This window comes from Syngnathus leptorhynchus, chromosome 12, assembly GCF_054491065.1.
Source record: "Syngnathus leptorhynchus isolate UIUO chromosome 12, UIUO_Slep, whole genome shotgun sequence".
NCBI lineage: Eukaryota > Metazoa > Chordata > Actinopteri > Syngnathiformes > Syngnathidae > Syngnathus > Syngnathus leptorhynchus.
Genome location: NC_141206.1, coordinates 6371115 through 6393549, shown reverse-complemented (window position 1 = coordinate 6393549; position 22435 = coordinate 6371115). Strand labels below are relative to the sequence as shown.

Genomic DNA, 22435 nt, shown 5'->3' with positions numbered 1-22435 from the left:
AATTTAGACAATCAGTGGCACCAGTCTCAACGTTGATTTAATGTAGAGAAGATATCATATAGCAGTACTGTGCTGTGAGTTTTAAATAGTATACATACACATAAAAAAAACACTACATACAGTATAATTTGTAAATATTGCATGTTCTACAAGTATTTACACAGTAAATCAATTTTGGGAGTGAAAAGTACAAAGATGCAAAATATTCACAAATTTGTATATTTACGTATATTAACTTACATTATCTTCAGAAGTCTGCAGCTAAAATAATTATTCATTTTCCTGTCTCATGTTAATGTGCGGAAGAAATGGGAAGAGTTTGCCGTCTCTTTCTGAGCAGGTTGCTTTGTTGTCGTCGGCCACCATTGCTTTGAGAAGATTGCATCAGTTGGCTGGAATAAAAACAACAAGTGAGCAGAGCTAAGATGAGCATTCAGGGGGAAGCAGTCAGAAGGTTGGTTGCATGGTATGTTGGAGCAGCCATGCATCATCATGCATCATCATGCATCATCATGCACCATATGGCACGGGCAAGCTGTTTAAAAAAAATGTTTGAGCTCACCTATTTTGATGACTGGAAGTGCCTCTCATCAGTGACATGAACTTGAATTTCCGGTGCTTGTTGGGTCTATTTGTTAGGTCACCCTTTTTACAGAAAGAGACAAGAAAGACATGAAGAAAAAAAAAAAGAAAAAAATATGAACGATAAAGCTTGTGTGGGTATAGTATTACCTTTTCATGTATTTATCAACAATTATCAACAATTATTAACAATTTTGTTATTATTAATATTATCAGGAATATTAGCAGAAGCAATTAAATAAAACTTATTATTTTTATTAATAATATTATCAACATCATACTACTACTTTATATTACTATGACTATAATAATGATGATAATAATAATAATAATATATATAACAATAATTAATCATAATAAGATAACAATTAACAATAATAAAAATAAGCCATGAATACAGTGATATAAGACAATTTTTTTAATACAAAATAATAATATAAAGTACTGGCTATAACAACTTATTTTGTTTACTTGTTTTTTTTTATAATAGTACTTATTGGGTTGATTGTAATTCAGTGGATTTTTACCTGAGGTTCCTTGTCCAGCAGATCCAATGTGCTCACTTGCTGCCCTCTGGAGCCCAGGTTTAACTTTCCTGTTTTGGGGGGGGAAAATGGCCACTCACATGAAACACTACAATGTTCTGCTGTCCCAAAATATTTCACTCAAATCTAAAAACTCACGTATGTGACTTGAAGATATGGTTGTGTCTGAGGATGACCTCTGGCGAAAATGTCCATCAAGAAAGTCTTGCTCCTCGAGCCTGGCACCATGGAAATATAAAAGCTGCTCTAATGAATGATAGCAGCCAAAATCCTGACAAGTGAAGGAAGTCGTAAGTAAACAGTACATGGATGTGAAGAAAAACAAAATAAAGTAAGTAAACAGTACAACATCGATGTGAAGAAAAAATAAAATAAAATAAAATCAAGCAGTGTGCGTATTGCTTACCTGAGCCATGTCCGCATGGTAGCCATCTTTGGCAAGCTGCTGTATGGCGATGTCCTCCCACTTTTTGCACACCTCCTGCAAGTACCTGAGTCCGGGACTCAGAGCCGCAAATGCCTCAGCATGACCCTGAAGCACAACACAAGGCAGGAAGGTTAGAAAGGAAAACACAAGCTCATTGTTGGATATCGTTTAACAGTTTAAATTTAGCTTGTGAACTCGTCCATCTGTCTGGGAAATTGTCTTGTGCCCTTTTGAATTTGTCCTTTTTCTAGGATTGTGTGTGTAAACAATTAAAATGTGCTTAGATGCAGACATAATTACCAATAAAACCTTGGTTGGAGTTAATTGCTCTTTCCGAAAACTGAATGACATTTTGGTACATGTGTTTCTCTGACCTCCGGACAAGGAGTGTGCTAGAGTATTTTCAACCTGTTTAACCTGATTGGGAGCACCACAACTCCATGAACCTTCTTTGGTGTTTTAACTTAGCAAAAAAACAAGACCTAATTAAACATAATTAGAGTTTGTAAATGATTGGAAACTATGTTGCTAATCAAGAGCTCAGGCGCTCGTCTGAATTCAAGGGATCATAAAGTGAAGAAATGCTGCAGGAGATTAAAGTTACACTTAGAGCAAGAGGAAAATGGGAATTTTTGTTTCTCCTCTGCAGCTATGGGAGCTTCTAGATCTCAAATAAGTGTGGAAAACCATAGAAAATGTAGGCCAGTGGAGTGACAGTCATTTATTTGTCATTGTAAATTCTACAGCGGCCTTGGCTAGCTTGGCTAGACAGTGACAGAAAATGGACGAATAGAATTTAAATGAAACATCAAGACTGACGACGGAGCCTGCAGGCGTGAAGTCGTGTAGGCAGACTGGTTTGTGATCCCTTGCAGCATCCCTTCACTTTTACCTTTACGAGGGGGGAACAAGACTCAGCATGTTTCTGGCGGATTTATGTCATCTTCGGAACTGCTTCTGGCATCCTCTAAACTGTGCAGAAACTCCTCCAAAGCCTTAAATCCAGTTCTGAACTTTAACTGCCAACCTCGACGCAAACCCAAGCTCCCCTCCGATCTTACCTGCACTGGCTCCATCCTGCTTCTGGAAGGCAGAGGTTCTTTTTTCATGTCTAATATCTCCTTGAGTGAAACTGATGCACCGGGGGTCTCCCGTGTACCAAAACTCTCGGACCTCAGTAAAGGGTTTCTGTATCGAGAGGCTAGACGAAAACGACGATCATCTGCGTGTGACTCAGATAACCGCCGGGACTCGGATCTTTGGAGGGCTTGTTTCAATTTGGTGTTAAAGAAGACAGATCCCTGAATTCTACTGAGACGTGGTGGCTGGGAGATAGCAGCCGGCGGCGGACAAGGAGGCAACGAAGCAGATCCGAGTGATAAAAACGGACCGAAGTTGTCATTCCCTGATGCACAAGAGTCCATCTCTGCCATTTCCGTGGACAATGACGAGGTGAGACAAAAAGTGTCAGTGCTGGCTGTTTCTACTCCGGAGTCCACCGATTCCGCTCGCACATTTCTCTCCAAGCCCAAAGAAGAAGGTGAAGAACATGAGAGGGAATCATTCGGAATATCTTCCAACAGCTCCGTGTCTGGTCCTTGCTCAGCAACCCAGGCCTCCAATAGGTTCCCAAAACTTCGGTAAAGATTCATCCTCCCGTTGCTTTGGTGCACCGCAATCCAACGGCAAGAACGTTTAAGAACGTTGTCTTGAGGTGACTTGCTCAAGTAGAATTTAAAACATGCTGCCTAGGTCCGCCCCTACATCTTTGTCACCACACCTTCTCCACCTCACCCGTTCTACCTCACCTGCTCTCACTCTCCTCTCATAGGTAAATAATGACCGCTGGAGCTAATCTTCAGTTATTACAAGCATGGTTATCAAAATGTAAAATCAAAATGTAACTGTATCAAAATGTAACAAAAAATAAATAAAAAAATTAAAGCTCCTCAGTCATTCAGAAATGCTACACGGAAAGAATTTATATGACTGACAGTGTGCGATTACTGTTACAGTGTATTTTTTACACACTCAGATGTAATTTGCATGCTGCCTAAAACATATTTTGTAGCCGCATAGGTTTTTTTTTTTTTTTTTCCTTAGCCTGGGGAGAAAATGTGTGGAATTTTCCAAAAGTATTTATCTTAGTTTGTCATTGTGAGCCATTTGCATTGTAATTGTTGCTGTCAGATTGAAAGTGTATTTCACAACAGTGACAATGTCTGCGACAGTTGGAATGTGTCGAATTCCTATGTGCTGATATGATCTGGGCTCTCAACATCAAACACACTCACGCGTGCTTGCACGCACACACAGGCCTGTAGATTTTCACAATGCCAGTGATTGTTTTACTGAACTAGAATATTTTTATCCCCATTCACCTATTAATGTAAATAAAATATTTAACAGAAGATTATGGTTCCATAGTGCCCCGCACCTCCTTGTATAGGTTGAGTAACTGACATTATGAACGACTCTATTTTGATTTAGATGTTATTTATTGATGTATGTATATTTCAATTTTTTTATGCAATTATTTTTATCCATTATTAATTTATCCATCCACCCTATTTATCTATTTGTGTATTTATCTATTTGTATATTTATTTATTTGTGTATTTATTTATTTATTTATTTATGAGTTTCCATAAATTTCCAAGTTTGCGTAATACTCTGTGCCCCCCAACGTTTGCCATTTCTACCACGAGAGGTCGCTGTTTTTGCATTAATTAATACTATCTCGCGTTAAGCCTTAATAGTAAATGCATTACATGGACCTTGCAACCGAAACAAGGAAATAAAATATATAAAATATAATCATTTTAAACGTCTCTATTTGAATGGGAGAATTTCTGGCTTGTAACTCTGCTGCTGCTTTGTGGCTACTGGCAACCAAGCATGGCAATACCTGAGCAACCAGTCAACAACAGTGCAGGTGCCTCAGTGGTGAAGAGCCCCAATATGGAGACAGAATTGAATACGGTTCTTTTGGATCAAGATCCACATTATATACCAGGGTGAGTACATCACAAGAATTACAATTAGGGGATTTTTTTTTTTTTTAAAGTGGTGCTGTGTGTTTTTAGCTACTCAGGTTATCGTCCACAGCTGAAGTTTAAAATGGGCAAGCCGTACGGTCAGCTGGTGGCTGAACTGCGGAGCCCGGTCCTGCACTCGGGTTCTGACGGGAACCTCAGAAGCATCCCTGAGAGACACGCTGGGCGAATCTGTCCTGGTTACACTGGTAGATACAAAATTCATGACATTCTACAATTCTATTTAACATGAATAGAAATTGCTTTGTTGTCATTTAATCTATTTTCTGTTGAAATTAGAAAAAAACGCTCAAAGTAAAAATTGGACTATAACTTACCTTTTTTAACTGTAGGCACTTGGAGGTCAAAGGTCACCTCAAAGCAAACCTTTGTGAAAGTGGTCTCATTGAGGCTGAGCACAGTTTGTTTTGCTGCTCCGACAGCTTTTCTGTTAAAAAGACGCGCGATGCTTTACAATCATTTCCAAGTAGATTGATTGTACAAGTTGAAAAGTGAAAATCTGATTGTCAACTTGTCAACTGAGCCTCCTAAATTGGAGTGATTTATTCTACACAATGACATTTTTTTTTTTTTTAAACCTGACACTCACCTGTTTCTCGCCTGTAGGTTTTGTTCCCAAAAGGCAGCACTACATTGCCTGCAGCTTCGCGGAAACATGCCAGAGAGCATTTTCTGACTTTTACCGAGAGACATATGCAAATATTCAACAGGCGTCGGCAGATTCATCACTCGCTGTCAATTCATCGCACCAGCAGTCAAAGGTTTAAACCTTACTTTCTCTCTGATTTTTGACTGACTACATAACACACACAGTTACACCTAATGAGATTCGAGACGAGGTTTTTGACAGTTATACGTAGCAGAACAGTTTTACGTTACTGTGGAAAGCAAGAACAATAGTGAACATTCAATTAATACACTGAGAAAAGTGAATTGAAATTTTTGACCCGACCCCGGATTAGCGGAAGAAGATGGATGGATGGATGAAATTTTTGGATTCAAAAAGGAAAATAAATGATAAAATTGTGTATCATTCAGGTGACAATCTTTGTCAAGACAGATTTCCTTTTGTGTTTGATTAGCGTGTGCCTTCACGTGTACCTAATGAAGTGTCAGGTGAGTCTGTATTTAGCACGAGACATGCTTGAATCAGTCCCCCCCCCCTCATGCTGAATTATAAATGGAGGTGCTCAGTTTCAGGTCAGTGTAATGTCATCCACCTTGCTGAAAGTGAAGGCAGCAACATTTTCTCCGGCATAAATCCCAATATTTTCTAAAAAGAATCCTATTTTGATAAGGAATGTTATTCATTTTAGATCCGGAGACCCACGGTACCCCTAACCGCCATTTCAGACCAATTGGTGTCCTACAAACCCTTAAAGAGCTTCACCCCCATCCCTAAACCACATTTGTTGGACGATGGACACCCCTACAAGTACTACATGTCAGGTACAAGATATAATCAAGAATTGGCTCATATCATGGTTGAAAATGATTCCCCCCCATCCACACACACTTTATGGTTGGCATATTTTTGAAGGCTTCACAGGACATGTGCCGAAATCCCGCTTCCTCATTGGGAAAGGTTACCCCCTGACCACCAACGAGGCTCTTGTCCAGTTCGGAAGGGAGCAGAACGGCGACCAATGCCTGCTGCCATCCATTTACGCAATCTATCCATCATGCCACAGGGGGGTGGCATCATCATTCACGGGTCACATACCAGGTTTGTATCACAGATTATCTTTAGCCGTGTCCAAAGTCAATTAATCCGTATAAATCATCCCACAGGGTACAAATTCATGTACGGGCACACCTTTGGCCAGCTTTCCAAGAACATTTTGGAGAAACGTGCCAACAAGAAACCCCATCCCCCCCAAATATTGTGAAGAAAAGAGATTTGAATAACAAGATGAGAAATATATAGATATATGCTACTATTTTATTGATTTGATTGTCTTTGGACATTAAAGGACGTCATCATATCTCCATTCCATAGATTATTGCAGGCTATTGCGCAAATCTCCATTTGTATATTTACGTAGTTTCTTTGAATAGCAGTCTATCAAAACAAGACAGATTACAATATGGCTTACTATTTAGGATTTCACACATATAAATGATCAGACCCGCCTTTAGAATTGATCTACAAAAACATAAATACAGTACCAGATTAGGCCATCTTGTTTTACTGTTATACTAAATTGAAGTTTGCAATATCATGCAAATATGGAAGAAAAACATGCAGAGGTTTCTCTTAAACAGTAACAAATATGTGTAAAAGCGAGTTACGAGGAATATTATGGCAACACTTAACACCAATATAAACAATAGTTTCATTAGACGACTGCCCTGCTACGACGAGGAATCAAGTTGTAACGTAAATGTCTGACTGAAATGTAGCTAAAATACATTTGTTAGCTTTAGCATTGGGGCTTCTATTGAGTGTATTTGGATATTGGCCAACTGTTCTAAGCAACTGAAGCGTATCAAATAAATTATTCAACTGCGGTGACAAAAAACATTACAAATAAAAATCTTTAAAAAAAAAAAAATAGGGCCGCATTAGCATCTTGTCTTTTTTTTTAACTTTGTGTATATATATTTTGGCTCATTCAAAAAGAACCTGACATAAATAAGAGATTAGATGACTGAGCTGTCTAAACAAGGAAATGGTTGAAAACGTCTTGGTTGACATTCGTGTCATCGCTTCCACTGACACATGATAGTGACTAACCTTGACTGGTGAGTAATACGTCCTAAAGCCACATTATCGAGAAAATGACAGTTTTTTTAAAATCTTGAAAATACTCGAATTTATGTCATGAAGTTTTTAATAACTGGGGCCAATGTTTGCTGAGTGAGGCTGCCAAAGCTGTTAATCTTGTTATTCGTGTTCTCTGTGATTAGTGCGGCATACTGTTGTGTTCTTAACTGTAGACTGACGTTTTTTGTTTCCTTTTATGGAAAACGTCTTTCAGACAGTCTGACTGCCTCAAGGCTTCAATGACCTGATGGATTGAGTCAAGAGTCCAAAGTGTGATCTGTCCAGATGGAGCCATTGCGATGGACGATGGGACCTGGAAAAATGACAAAAGGGAGAAAAATAGATTAAGGAGGAACAAAATAAATAAAAATAAAAAAGCTTTGTGTGAAAAAAATGACAGAAATTGGACAGCAGTTCTAAAGATTGCCACAAGGTGGCAATATCTCTCATCCATCTTTTGATTCCTTTGTCATTATGTCTGGATTCAAAACCAATTTTAATTTGAAGTTCTATCACTTTGGTCACACTTCATCTAATCTAAACCACTATCTCCATCCAATGTCTTACTTACCCTTTGACTTGACTCTGAGAAGTTGTCTGAAGCCTTCTGGAAGCTCCAAAAAGTTTGGCCCAGCGCAGGTCACCCGGGCCGGGTCTTTCAACCTGAGCACCATCAGTGGTTTCATTGTCTTTCATTTTCCCTCCATCCATACTATCTGAGGATCCACCATCAAGGGAAATCTGGCTGGAGCCAGTCTCTTCCACCACACCTTCCCCAGAGTTCCTCCATTCTGGATCAGAAGCTAAAAGCACCTGTCTCCTGTTCATCTGCATCACTTCACTCGTCTTCACTTTAAAAGATGCTTTTTGAGAATTATCTTCGGTCTGGTGGCCTGAGAATCCTGCGAAGAGCGGTGTAAGGGAAACGCATGCTTGTCCGTTTTGTAACAACCTGGGCTCCAGCAGTAAATCGAGGTCAAAGGGCAAGACGGAAAGAGGCTGCAGGAGAAGCAGAAGCTCCTGAAATAAAGGCCGACATCGACCCAGTGACATAGACAGGAAGCCCCAACCGTGGTAGTGAGAAGTCACCACATCTGTGCAGACAAGGAGAACCAACTCACCAAAATGATATGTTGGATTTTGATATTTACATTTTTTTTGATAATCTTGAACAAATATCACGTAGAATATTGAATGCTGACTCACTTCTTTGACTGTGGAGGTGACTGAGCCAGAATTCCAAAGCTCTCAAACTGAAAAATGTTGAAGGGCCTTTGTTAGTGTGCATCTCAAGCATTAGAATATATATATATATTTTTTAAAAGATATACAAACTAACTTCAGCAAGCCCATGATGAAGGCCTTCAGCCTCATACTGTGGCTGTTGAGCTGTGGACACCTGATGATTTTGCAGACCAGACTGTAGAGAACCTTGGTGGGTGGACCTAATGCACCAAGGTGAATAAAAAAAAAAAAAAAAAGTAAGATTAAATTTTTTCTTTTTTAAATCTCTAAGTCATACTTACCAGCTTTGGTAGAAACTTCCACTACGGTCCAGGAAGAGTTACGACGCTGGCCAATGATCAGGTCTAATTTATGATCTCTGAGACCATCTTCTAGAATATTCTGGATGGCTGGACACAGGTGATCCAGAACCAGACTGGCCATCATGGCACTCAGATAGCTGTTACCGAGACGCATCTGTGACGCAAACGAAATGAACAAGAAATCATTGTTCTGAACTTATGTTTCCACTCATGTTGCGTAAAAGGAACATGAGCAGCTCAACTTTCCATCGCTGGCGGCATGGCGCTAGAATTCCTCAACTCGACAAGTTAAAATGAATCTTTGACGTCTATATCTGTCAATGGTAGTGAATGAGTTGAAAAGCAAACTATTTGAAATGATATGCTCACTCCAACCAGGTATCGCACTGCATTTGACCTCAGCAATCGAGTCCACATAATCGATTAATCGGCAAACCTCCTAAAACTCCTTTTATTCGTGTGTTTGAATGCAAACCTCAGATCTACCTTTTCTTCTGGATCTCTGCTGTTGCCAAAATGAGCTATGATGAGGTCCACAGCCCTGCTTACAGACCTTAGCAAACCTGCACACAAAGATCAATGCGCTGAATCTTTGACCTTTGACCTACAATCACATATACTCGTGTGGAACAAAAAAAAAATACTCGAGTAAAGCACAGACACTAGTTTCCTCCCCACTAACTGGGTCATCATATAAAAGTGAGAATTGCTCTTCTCCTCCTCAGCACACTGGCTCGTCCCCGCAAATGTCACGGTGAATTCTTTATGCATGCCGACGCCGCCTGCAGGGGGCCGCGTCGTAGCGACGCCGCAAACCTCGGCCGATTCGCTAGCCTCTGATTTCAATCATTAAGGATTGGAAGTAGCTCTAAAAGAAAAACGATGATGCAGGTCATAAATCATTAGTGGCGTTTGCGCTGCATCATTCCTGCGCTCCCACATAGGCCGGCGAGCAGACGGCTCAGCCAATCACAGGCAGGGAGAGTTAAAAATAGGTCATGTGTGAGAGGAAGCCCCTTAAGGGCATTGAGGGAGCCACTGAAGCAAAGTGCTTTTGCCCTGTTCCTCTTCACAAGAGCTTTTCGTCGAACAAATAAGCAAAATAAAATAAAAATCCCGCTAATTTTGACTCCATTTCAGTCCATGTCAATTTTTGATATGGTCTCACCTCTTCTCTGGAGATGACTGATGGATAGAGACTCATAAGAAGTGTCAGGCGAGAGATCTGTCGGGGCCCTGTCGCTCAGGAGCAGAGGTTCGTCACGTTGACCCCGACCTTCGAGGCTTTGCTGATGTTGCCGAGCAGGATCAGCGAATGAGAGCAGGGAACCCAAAGATGAAAGAGGTCCCATGGAGGAGAAGGTAGCTGTGAAACTAAAGCCTTGAGCTTGAGGGCTCTGTGGGAGAGGCGTTGCTTGATAAGGGTTGTTGGTTTGGGTGATGGAATCAGAGAAGATGGAATCAAAGAAGTTCTGGTCATGGGACTGAGCAGGACTTTGGTGATTCTCCTTGGGGGTTGTGAGGCTTATGAGATCCTGGTAGGTTGGAATTCGCATAAACTTGGGCTGACAGTGACCTGAAAACAATTCTGTTCCAGTTTGTGGGCTGGTTTTGTTCTGATTGAGCATTGAGTCCGTCTGAGTGATTGTTTTGGAGGTTCTTGGACTACGGTGGCCCTGAAAGTATATATTTCTGCGGTTGACACCACCTGGACTTGGAGTACAAGTGGAACAGGTGTCAGAGCTGGAACACGCCTCCATGAAGACAGACGAATTTGCTGATGACAGCTTAGGATTCGGCTTGAAGGCCAGTTGGGACTTCTTGTTGGTTTTTTGTTTTATATATTGTTCAACTAGACAACCCAGGTGCTGGGCCTTGGTAGAACCATTGTCATCGGGACCAAGCACCATGGGCTGGATTGGTAGAGATGTTGGCCTCTGTGGTTTGTTGGAACACATCAAACTTGTACCTAGATGAAAGCAAAAAAACCATCAAATTATTGTCAATTTTTTTTCATATACCCCCAAAAATTCAAAACTATTCTTACATTGTTCCTGGTTTGATGTCGCATGTTCCTGGGTGGTTGTCTTATTTGTAACCTGGCACGAACAGCTATGGTTGAAGCAAAGAAAACACGGCAAGTGGCCTCGCTTCTGGAAGTGCTTTTTCACCCCGGAGGAGGATTTCTCATTGGAAGTGCTGGCAAACTGAACATCTGGATCCGGAGAATCTTCTCTCTGTTGATCCTGAGAAGGAATAGATAAGTTCTGACGTCAAGGATGGAAATCTTATCTGTGATTTTACACGAGATGTAAATAATGACGAACCCTTACTTCCATTGTCGTATGTTCTTGTCTGCTTGTTTTCGGCCCGACAAAGTGGATCTCGGGGCTGCTGACGCTCTCATCATCGAGACAACCGGCAACGTTGGACCAGGTTGCGTTGGGCGAAAGATCACAAGTCACCAGTTTGTAGTACGTCTGATTAGTTCCGGTGACCAGTGCGCCTTGGGGGACCAGGTCGGACACCTCGAGAGAAGATCGATGCTCCGTGGGGTTTGAGTCGAGCTCACGAGTTGACCAGCGAGATGTAAAAAGCTCCTCTTCCAGGGGACTGGGATAACGCTCGTTCGGAAGAGGTCGTAGGTTGAGGAATATGGAACCCTCGGGGGATGGAGATAGGCGAACCGCAGGGCCGCTGAGGTCGTGAGGCACGGCGGGGTTGTTGCTGTGGTTGTACATGGTGCCGAAGTTCACCAGGACCCCATCGGAGCTCCCGCAAGACGAGTCACTGGCAAAGGTATTGCGGAACATCTCTGAGGGAGACTCGTGTTTGTTGTGAGCTTGAAGTAAGTGGTCATGGCCCCAGTCCATGTTCCTGTGGGTTGCATCATCTTCATCATCATCAGTGCTGTTGTGCCAGTTGGAAGTCCCGTGTAACACAAAAGATGAATCCTCCAGGTATTTGTGAAGGTTGTCCCCATCGCTGTCCTCGTCGTCCTCATCCAGGTCCGGATTGGGAAGGAAGGAATTATGCGAGTGCAGACTTCCTCTCGCTCGTTCCTTTTTCGTTTCTTCTGGCGATGAGGCGGAGATGCAATCGCTGGTGGCATCCTCTTCTTCCTCCTCGCCTCGATCCTCGTTGAGACTAACAAAACTGTTGGAAAATTGCTTCTGATGAATAGCGATGGGATGATCCTGGTTGATCTTGTCTTGCTCCGGGAGGGACGCCGCCCGGGGCAGACCCGAGAAACCGGGCCTCCTGGCTGAGCCGCACAGAGCCTGGACGGGAAGTTGCCAGGCGGGAAGTGGAAGCAGCGGGAAATGGCACGCAATCAGGGTGTCCCCCGAGACACTGGATGCGCCAATCATACTGGTGAACTTCGATGTGTCATATCTACTCTCCTCATGTTTTGGAAATAAAATCCTGCAAGTATAGAATACAGACTTATTGATCACGTATGACCGGGCGAATAAATTCGATTCAAAATAAAAGAATTTTTTACAATGAATAATTTCATCGTGTAAGAAAAGTGAAAAGTTGCATTTTCCTTGGGCCTTTTTCCTCGCTGCGCACTTGACTTGTGATGATTCAGAAAAACAATGAGATGCACTCTGCTGCAAAAAGCATTTTGAGTGTGCAACATGAGAAGCAGTGCAGGGAGTTTCCTCTTCGGAGAAACAACAGCCCAACAAAGTAGGAAGAAGGCTCTAGAAATTATTATCATGCTAAATGCTATGCTTTGTTGTGCTCATTACCTTGAATTAAAAAAAAAACATATTTTTTTGTTCTAAGCTTGGTCTAATCATAGTGGTTCTATCTTCTACTTTTCTCAGCCCGTGTAAGTAGGTCAGCAGCACTGCAGACAAGCACTGCCGGCATTGCTATGAGGAAAAGCGTGTTCACGTTCAAACACGCCATAAAACAACATGTTATGTTGTGATTTGAAAACTGATAGAAACCAATGTTTGCCCCCCACAAGAAGATTTCACACGGTAAAGCTAGATGGGGAAAAATGCTTCATAATCAGAGGTGTTTTCATTTGAAGAAATCATTTTTATTCAATTGAAAATGATAAAAATATCAACCCATTAGGAAAAATGTCATTCAATTGTATTTTATTTTCAATCATTTATTTTGTTTTGAATATTTTTTCAGTAGCGCATATTATTACTTGGGTTGTATCAAATGTTTGTGCAATTTTTTTTTTTTCCTTCAGTGTATGTCACCCACACAACAGTTTAAATGACAGACTAATTTGAATCACTATAAATCTGTATTGGGAAACTGGGTTAATCTCCTGCTTTGGTGGCAAAATTCACAACAACAAAAATAATCTGTAGTTTGTTTTTCGAGAAGCGCGAGGAGCAAATATGACACATCAGATCACAGAAGAAATATGGTAGACTAACGTGCAAATAAATAGATAATAAATGGAGCAAATATGTGTGACTTCTTCTTGTAAAGTGATCATTTGGAAGATTTATAACCCAAAGTATTGGGATTATTGTTCAACTAACTGGAAGCAATTCCACATCAGCTTCCACTCGTTTCTATTAATCTGTGGGAATTCTAATGATGCATCTTCAAATGTTTCATTCTATATAATCATGCAGGAAACTCACCCAGCACAAATAAGTGACCCTTGATTGATGAATCATTGTCAAAATATTTTTGTTTAACAGTGTCTGATCAATTTTGGAGAAATGTATGCCACGCACATACACACAACATTCGACAACTGACTTGAGGACAAACAAGCATTGAGATATTGTTTACTTACAAAGAGCCGTCAGTCATGAGTCACCTCCATCCTCTTCTATTAGGGTCACTTTCGTGTTTTAGCATTAAAATAAATAAATAAATCCAGCTTACTTTGCATGCAAATTAAAATTGCGTGATTTACTGACACTAGATGGGAGATTTGTCTGTACTCAAATAAGATGTAGGTTTAATAATCGAATATGAAATGGTACCGAGCTTGCATCGCCAAGGTCCGGACGGACCCCCATGCCGAAGCTCCGGCAGCACCACCAGCCAGCTGGAGGAACTGTGACGTCAGGAGGCTGTCAACCAATGAGGAATGAGAGAATGCAGTATCCAAGACACAGTGGGGGGGGGGACAACATGAAAATAGGACTACACTTCATTAAATAAATACTAAATAGGAATGTGCCTTGTATTACTAATTACTACAATACATCATTTAATTACTACTACAAAATATATAACATATACATTAATATTGCTAATTAAAAAAAAAAAAGAATACCACACAGTAAAAAATACAACAAAGTTACTCAAGGTTAGGCTCCCAAATTATTTTTACGTTCTCAAAATGATTAAAAGTATTTTTTGTATGTACCACTTTCATATCAACCTGCATTTTTAGAGTTCCTAAACAAAAATAAATTAAAAAAAAAAGGTAAAGGCTGCTCCCTAGTGGCAAGAAACTAGATTTTTTTAGGGAGGGGGGGTGGAAACCCTTTTAGGTTACACATGCACAGTGTAATAGCATGGGGCGTTTTCGTCCTTGTTACGCAATCATAACCACATTATGTTACACTTACAACACAACCGTATATTAAAATAAGTATGCCTGTGTCTTATTTCAATTTTTATTAAATCACATTAGATCATGCAAGTGTGAATATTTTGGCTAGTGACCCCCCCCCCCCCCCCCACACACACACACACACTCCTAAATTTACTGCAATAGACAATAGAAAACATTAATTACAAGACTGGTCTGCTTCTTGTCTAATCACAAAAATAGTCATTTAACTACAATGTTTATTTTGGAATTTTGATGTTAATATCTTTACAAAACGTGATCAAAATGCAATCTATTGACATTAACGTTACAGTATGTACATATATAAATAAAAGGACAAGTCTTAAATGTTGCATTGGTGTGTATATTTGACCAATAAACAAATTGAAAGAGTCCACAAACACATTTACAGTTTTGTTTTGTAGCTATGTAGAGACTTACTTGATGTAATCTCATCATAAACAAAGAGCTGGTAGCCAAGTCTTCATTTCAAGCAGAACATTACAATTATGCAATGTAGTCATTTTGCTTTGAGTTGATTTGATCCATGAACAAGCAGCTAGCATGTTGTGCCAACACCAGCCCTGATGGAATTGTTTGTGTTCTTCTACCAGAAAGCGCAAATGTTTCTTCTGTAAAGACAAGATGTTCATTTGTCATAGCGTCACACACATACAATGTGAAAACAATCATAATACCATCATTTTGGTCATAAATTCCGATTAGCTAATCCCCTTAAGCGTCCGTCATATGTCCAATACCTGCAGTTTTTAGTTGCACACTCCACATGATCCCTGCAGCTGGCGCCCACCGCTTTCATCGAGTTCCATCGCCACAGCAAAGATCTCTTGGTCCTATGGATCAAGCCGATCCAGTCTTCGGGCACGGGTGCCGAATCCACCTGATAGTCGCAAAAGATGACGTTAGCATGATTGAAAACAGAATCATAAACCGATGTTAACTTACCTGCGAGTTGCACAGGAGCGCCACAATCAGAGAGCAAACAACAACCTTGTACACGAGAGTCCTCATGGTGCTAAATGTCCCCGTGCAGTGTGGCTTCGATTAAAAAGGCTTTAATTAGGTTAAGGAGGAGCTACGGTGAAAAAATGACTTCCGTTATTAGACGCCTACGAGCAGCCGGGTGGACTTATCAGTATTTACTGCAAAGTAGTCTTTAACCTGTGGATTGAGGACAACTCCACGTGTGTCTCACACACTCAGAAGACGTAACCATGTCTACGCAGAAAACAAAACAAAAAAAATTGTATTTTCACTTTCAGGACAGCAGAAGTCACCACACTTGATTCCACTTTAAGCGTCAATGCAAAATTGGATATCATAATAAAATGGATTCTTCTGGAATTTTTCTATGGCAAGATTCAACTCCCTGCACAAAAACAAGCAGACTGAGAACCATCACAAGCATAAATTTGATTGACAGAATATTATTGTGAAGCACAACAACTTTATTATTGAACTCAGCTTTACGACAAATGACATTCTTTGATAGGCGGACCTCGTGAGCTGATATAACCGCGTGTAAACACATTTCTCTTTTCCGACTAGCTGCACACAAAAAAACCCACGAGAACACGATAATGACAGTTGCGAGTGGTTATTGATCATTTGTGTTATTCAGTAACTTAACTCATGCAGTCCATTTGAAAAGATACTAATACTACTAGAACACAGGTGTCAAACCCAAGGCCCCGGGGCCAGATATGGCCCGCCACAACATTTTATGTGGACCGCGAAGACAAATTAAGCATTAACTTCATGTGTCATTATTAAAGGTGCAAATTGTCTTCACTTAAAAAAGAAAAAATCATCTGTTTGAAATATTTGAACAGTTTTTACTGACCGTCATAACGGCGCTCCGAAGGAAACTATGACAACAATGCGGCCCGCGACATAAATGAGTTTGACACCCCTGTGAACAGTCATGCAACATTTCTAGCAGTATTTCTAGCGGCATTTCTAGCAGTGAGCTAGCAAAAAAAAGTCAACAACAACCAAAATGGTAGTGACATTTCATCAAGGAGAGTTGAGCGGACTAGGGATTTGGAATTAGGGGAAAACAAACAAACAAAAGCTTCCCTTTATGTTGTTAGTGTGCAATTCCAGGACCACTGAACTGCAGTTCACTTGCCATTTTCTGTGCATTAAAAATACTTTTTTTTTTTTTTAAACGCAGTTTGATGGCTAGCGCTCACTTTGTGGGTTGGCAATTATAACACTCGACTGTAAAAAGCCTCCATTGCAGAAGTGAGTAGACTCAAGTTAAAAAATAAAAAAAATAAACGTCGTCATTAAGATTGCACGGAGGTTCGATTAGTTCAGTAGTTCTCGGTTGAGTCGACCGAGAATAACACAAAAGCAAACCTGAAAAGATGCCGATTCACGGAACACTTGGGTTAGGTACGATGGGAAAACCTGTCGTTGTGCTGCCTGCCACTTCCTGTTTACGATGCGAGCAGCGGCTTCCGTTCTGCAGGGGTACTCTGGAAAAAAAAAACACATTTTTATTATTAATCTACTCACAAGTTGTAAAATGTATTTTTTTTGAGAATGCATATTTAACAAAAAAAGTTTTCTTCAAGAAATCAAGGAAGTGAGTCACCTCGGGCATCTTGTGGCGACACACCAGCAGCATGAAGACTCCGCCCAGGAGGATGCCGATCCCCATCAGTATGAAAGGAATGTTTATCAACACGTTCTGCTCCATCAGCACGGCGTTCACCTTGGCCACCGATGAATCATCGATGACGACGCTCTGAGGAGAACGCCACAAGGGTTACGGGCGGGGCTCGTTTTGATTTTTCTTACCTTTTGTCAGTATTCCGATACGCTCAGGTCTGTGTGTGTTTACCTCATTCAGGTGGACCACAGGGAAGATCACGGAGGTTACGTCTCCTGTTTGGCTGAGAAATTAGGAAGAAAAAAAAAATACAGTAGCACACAAATACACTTTACAAGAGGAAGATAACAAGATAAATAGCTGCTCATTTTTATTTTATTTATTGCAATAATTATTCCAATTTTCGAATTGAAGATTCTATGTGAAGGCATATTATGCTATTGCTCATATGTCACAATCTTTATCTTTGTTTGCTTCAAGTTAAAGACTAATGGAAGAACAAAGTCCATTCATAAAGATGATGTTGGCATTAGAATTCCTGGCAACCTCTCCCTACATGTGTCCAGAAAATGATCAAGTGCTATTAAAAAGAGAAAAGAAAAGAAAAAAAAACCAACAAAGCATGCATTGGACTTGCTCACCTGAATCTGTCCATTTTCTCCACAAAGACGTTGACCTGGAGACGTTTGGCAGCTTGCAGGATGACTCCAGTGAGCTGCAAAATATCAGGACGTCTATTACACGTATCTTTTTTTTTTTGGGAGTGCAAGTAAAATAAATCAATAAAATAAATGCATATTTAAACCGCTGACAGTTATATACTGGAATTTAGACAAATAAATCTTATCTGATCTTATTCCGGGCCCTCAGAATGATTCTGCAAATACTTTCAGCAAAACTGCATCTCCACAATCCAGCATTCATCTAAAAAAAACTTTCCTTCAATTATGTTTCAACTTAATTTGTGAACTACACAAACAGTAGAGCTGCTTTAACGGGTAGGGTGCAACCTGCTAAGTTCGTATCAAAGTTCAGAGTGAGGTTTACGTGGCGGCACGTTTAATGATTGCTAACTTTATTGTCGCAAAGGACAACTTCACAACGAACCAGGAAACTTTAGAAGTGAGTAAAGTGATGTCGAACCGGATTGAGATCGATAAAAGTCTGGTGATACTCCTTCTTGGGTTTCATGCCGAATACTGCCCGCACAAATTTCTCATCGCCCTGGTAGAAGTGCGGCGAGGACATGATGATGGGTGCACCTGAACACAGCGCAAGATGAAGCGGTTATCAAGGAAACGGGCTTTTAAAAAAAAAAAAAAAAAAATACGCAAAATCTCCCCCACCTTGTTTGCACGGCGCGACGTTAAGGACGCCCGAGCCGAGGCAGTTCCCGGCGGGGACGCAGAAGCCCGTATTGGACGGGTTCACCGTGGAGTTGGCGAAAACCTGGCTGGGGGGAGTGAAGCGATAGCCGGGGATTCGTTTCACAGTCACGTCCTTCTCGAACACAGCGTACAAAGACCTGAGAGAGAGGATGACATTTATGAATGTAGCTGAGTTCTAATCAAACTTTGAAGATTATTATTAGATCCTTACAAAAAAAACAAAATTGTCCAACTTGGATGATGAAAATGTATGCGAGCATAAATTACCCATCAACAAACTCATTTGTGTTTCACATAATTCGACATGAAACAAAAAATAACTTAGCCCCCCCCCAAGATCAAAATTGGTACAGTCCTCTCCTCTTAAGTCATCCTCTATGAACAAGTAGCCCGAAAAAATACAATGTTTACTTTTTTTTCCCCCCACCTTTGTATTTAACTGAATCTTATCGGATATCTGCAGAGACATTTGAGCTCATTCCTCTCTTTGAAATTGCTCGTTTAGGAATTTCAGTAAGAAAGTACATACACACACATTTTAGAGAATGTTACATAAGCAATACGCAAACAGTGCTCACATTCAAGCGGTTAACGAGCCAGGCCAAATCTGTAATGATTAACTTTGTATATTGCAGAAGGAGACTTTTCCAAACTAAAAATCCAGACAGAAAGATAAGAGGAGGGAAGAGACGACTTTGAGACGCATCAGTCGTCTGACGCTTGATCTTCACATCCATTGTTGCTTTGAGGATTTTCCACCAAAATAACAATTAAAGCCCAAAAGTGTTGTCTGAGCTACCTGCACAGGTCCGAAGAGAACATGTAGAGTATTTCATCCTTGGTGACGACAGGATGGAAAGAGGCGCCGTTGGTTCCATTGATCATGTTGCACTCATCAGACGTCCACCAATTCAGCGAGCTGCAGGCATACATAAACATTTTGGATCAACATTTGTACTAGTTTATGGAGTTTTTAGGTTCCGGAAAGAACACGTAGATGAGACTTGTTTAGGAAAAAAAAAAATCGAATCTTGAAACCAGACATTGATTTTAACTTCACACCAATCAGAGGATGATTCGTAACACTGATACGAGTCATTTGATTCAATCAAAATGGTCACTGATTGGTGATTGGTTGTAAATGAGTCATGGTAGAAGTATGTTGAGTGGGCACAAAAACCTTTGATTGTTCCAAGTATCTACTCGAGCAAAGTCTTTGTAGTCCTGCTGGCCTGTGAGGAACACATAGTCTCCGTCATTGCTGGCGTTGCTCTAGAATCACATCGCAAAAGGGGCGTGTCAAGAAAACACACAATATAGATGATTTGTTTTTATCATGTAAATCCTCATCAACCTTATAGAAGAGTCCAAAATTAGGATCTATGTCAGGTTTGAAAGTGTTAATGAATTTAAGGAGAGGGTCTTCGTATTTCCACAGGAGCTCTCCCACGGTCCGAGTGGTGAACAGGCCTATTTGTTTTTCCTTCATGTACGCCGAGATCACGTTGGCAAAAAGAGCGTCATCCTTGAAGCGCTCCATCACCGTCTAAACAAAGACACAATCGTTTTTTTGGGTTTTTTTTCCGTTGTAGTTTGTGAGCACAAGTGTTAAGGGATACTCACCATGGCAGGAATGCTGACAGTCCTGATGAGGTCACTCTCGGAACCCCGTGACATGTTAGGTTGGAATATGTATGTTTTTGTGTTGACCGCTGCAACTTTGGTGTCATTATCCTGAAAGGTGACTTCTTCCATAGGTCGGTACTCTCTGGATTAAACAAAAAGAAATGAAGTCACGTCTCAATCGGTTACACATGAAACAAAAGAAGCGACTATTTGGGGATATTTCATTTTGTGTCAGAACAAGCGGACAAACTTGTCTTCCCAAAATGCAACCATATCATTTATTCACAATATAATCTAAAATAGACTGACAAAGATGATTTGTAGTAAAAGATATTAAAAAAAAAAACTTCCAATGAAGTGACACGGGATAATTTGGGAATCACTGCTGGCTACTATCTTCAGTACTTTGTGTATTTTTTCCACTCTTACCTGTAAGTGTATGGTCCAATCTCCAGCACAGCAGGCCGGTCCCCATCCAGCACCTCCAATGGATTGGTCAGGTTGAAAAAATAAAACTGCATGTAGATCGGTGCCGGTGGATCCGCCCAAGCATCGAAGGCATCAGTGCCATTCTTCAACACTATTTCCTTTTGGGGTGGGGTGGGGGGCACAGAATGACATTCGAATTTGATTGAGAACATTTAAAAGAATCAGATTCTTAAGTTTATGGGCCATGTGTGAAAGAACACAGAAGGAATTTCATTAGTACAACAGCAACAAAGGTCACTGTAACAAAAAGGACATTTTGAGATGCTGAGCAAGCCAAAATGATATCACATGGGTAAAGCGGTCATATGGCAGTACTTTACAACAAAAATAGGCCAGCAGGGGATTAAACAAACAAAGCGCTATTTTGAGTTTTACATTTTACAACACCAGGATCATCATTTGCGTCATATTTGATATTACGCAATTGCCATAGTGGCACGGCTACTAAAATGTCAAAAGATGCTGTTGGTGATCGCTTACCTTTTTGGCCACGGAGTCCACTAGTTTGGGAAAAACATTAGACAATGTCAACGCGATGCCCAGAATGAGAATTAAAAACGAAAATAATCCGCACATATAAATAAAACACGATTTAAACATGATTGGGCCGCACTGGGTGGCGTCTGGCGGTGACAAGTGGCGCTAAAAATGACCAACGTCACTGAAAGTATTTGTTTTGATATATCCGGAAGTCGCACGGACACCAAAGAGTAATACGACAATAAAATGGTACCCTGCTGCGACTTCCTGTTTCTTCGACAGTCAAACAAAAAATATTTTATATTACATTTTATATTTTTTTTTATTATACAACCGCATGTATTATCGCGTTTAACACAACGTTTCTATACGTACATTCTGCTTCCTTGCGCTATCATTTTGATTATTACTCTTTGCAATCACACAAACCACAGTTTCTGGATTCACAAAAGGTCTAGTCAGTTTTTAGATTAAAAATTCATACATTCCGTCAAGCCCATTTACAATCAGTCCTTTTATAGGTAAAAAGTTGAATGATTTAATACCCTTGTCAATTTTAATTTGAAATATTTGTCACAAAACTCAAGGCGGACGGAAGCAATCAGTCCCTTCACATCATTTTGTGTGTGCAACAAAAGCTTCCCACAATTTTTCTTTGACTTTTGTTCTAAAATTAGTCACCATCGTAAAAATAATAGTCAAATGTAGGGTGAACTACTCTAATGCACATGACCCGAATCAGATGTTGCAGCAGAGACGCACTGACTAAAACAGTATCTCCACAAGAGGTCAGTGTTTATCTTCCAAAAGACCGTCAACAAGTCAACAACAGTTATGACCAGCTCTATAAGAATCATTCAGATAAATGACATAATGCATTCAACGAAAAAAATAAATAAATCAATTACATTGTTTTCCGCTGCAAATTACAGTTCGATGATCTATTTGTATTTGGGAGTTCTCTCCTTCTCCTTTTAATGATATATTGACACTCAAAACACATCCATATTTGCTTTTGTCTGACAAATTGTAAGGTTGCAACAAGCCCTTATCCGAGTTGACCAAATCTGATCAACACATTGCACCCTTAGAGACTTGACACGTTGCTGCTTGCATTGATTCTTCTTTTTTTTTTCTTTTACTACTCTGTGGTTGCACCACAGACTGACATGCACCAACTCAGTTTCATTGCAAAATGAATAGCTTGCTCATAACTGGTGAGCTTTGACATACGAGTGATCAGAAATAAAGAACTGTTTTCTTCAACATTAAGGTGCAATTTTGAACACGCGTAATGCATTTGAAATGAGTTTTCCCTTCCGTTCTTCAAAAT

General features: G+C 40.4%; 5 protein-coding genes across 8 annotated transcripts; 1 reads left to right on the top strand and 4 right to left on the bottom strand.

The window, feature by feature from the left end:
- Nucleotides 1-19: 19 nt before the first annotated feature.
- LOC147048063 (uncharacterized) lies at nt 20-3298 on the bottom strand. The gene is made up of 6 exons (XM_085926777.1): nt 2616-3298; nt 1534-1659; nt 1266-1398; nt 1110-1177; nt 563-645; nt 20-392 (listed from the first exon to the last, which is right to left on the bottom strand). Exons 1-6 carry the CDS (start codon nt 3204-3206, stop codon nt 293-295), a joined length of 1101 nt encoding a protein of 366 aa, XP_085782903.1. The 5' UTR covers nt 3207-3298; the 3' UTR covers nt 20-292.
- Nucleotides 3299-4452: 1154 nt separating this feature from the next.
- cimip2b (ciliary microtubule inner protein 2B) lies at nt 4453-6499 on the top strand. The gene is made up of 6 exons (XM_085926937.1): nt 4453-4571; nt 4641-4798; nt 5217-5371; nt 5927-6059; nt 6151-6336; nt 6402-6499. The coding sequence occupies exons 1-6, from the start codon at nt 4453-4455 to the stop codon at nt 6497-6499; spliced, it is 849 nt and encodes a 282-aa protein (XP_085783063.1).
- Nucleotides 6500-6550: 51 nt separating this feature from the next.
- LOC147048061 (uncharacterized) lies at nt 6551-13898 on the bottom strand. 2 transcript variants are annotated; one of them, XM_085926275.1, is made up of 10 exons: nt 13708-13898; nt 11252-12350; nt 10972-11170; nt 10093-10893; nt 9411-9487; nt 8904-9078; nt 8717-8822; nt 8584-8630; nt 7949-8471; nt 6551-7690 (listed from the first exon to the last, which is right to left on the bottom strand). In XM_085926275.1, the coding sequence occupies exons 1-10, from the start codon at nt 13722-13724 to the stop codon at nt 7606-7608; spliced, it is 3129 nt and encodes a 1042-aa protein (XP_085782401.1). In that variant the 5' UTR covers nt 13725-13898; the 3' UTR covers nt 6551-7605. The 2 variants fall into 2 exon arrangements, with proteins under 2 accessions (XP_085782401.1, XP_085782402.1); XM_085926276.1 differs by having other exon boundaries at nt 11258-12350.
- Nucleotides 13899-14614: 716 nt separating this feature from the next.
- On the bottom strand, nt 14615-15763 carry LOC147048060 (liver-expressed antimicrobial peptide 2). Of its 2 annotated transcripts, XM_085926782.1 has the most exons (4): nt 15661-15763; nt 15445-15574; nt 15240-15379; nt 14615-15110 (listed from the first exon to the last, which is right to left on the bottom strand). In XM_085926782.1, the coding sequence occupies exons 2-4, from the start codon at nt 15508-15510 to the stop codon at nt 15086-15088; spliced, it is 231 nt and encodes a 76-aa protein (XP_085782908.1). In that variant the 5' UTR covers nt 15511-15574; nt 15661-15763; the 3' UTR covers nt 14615-15085. The 2 variants fall into 2 exon arrangements, with proteins under 2 accessions (XP_085782908.1, XP_085782907.1); XM_085926781.1 differs by having other exon boundaries at nt 15445-15763.
- A 163-nt stretch (nt 15764-15926) lies between these two features.
- scarb2c (scavenger receptor class B, member 2c) lies at nt 15927-21333 on the bottom strand. 2 transcript variants are annotated; one of them, XM_085926780.1, is made up of 12 exons: nt 21103-21331; nt 20563-20720; nt 20131-20275; nt 19862-20053; nt 19688-19779; nt 19307-19426; nt 18466-18644; nt 18263-18381; nt 17761-17834; nt 17351-17402; nt 17102-17254; nt 15927-16982 (listed from the first exon to the last, which is right to left on the bottom strand). In XM_085926780.1, exons 1-12 carry the CDS (start codon nt 21220-21222, stop codon nt 16944-16946), a joined length of 1443 nt encoding a protein of 480 aa, XP_085782906.1. In that variant the 5' UTR covers nt 21223-21331; the 3' UTR covers nt 15927-16943. The 2 variants fall into 2 exon arrangements, 1 of the variants encoding a protein (XP_085782906.1); XR_015067789.1 differs by lacking the exon at nt 15927-16982 and having other exon boundaries at nt 17231-17254; nt 17761-18043; nt 21103-21333.
- Nucleotides 21334-22435: the final 1102 nt, after the last annotated feature.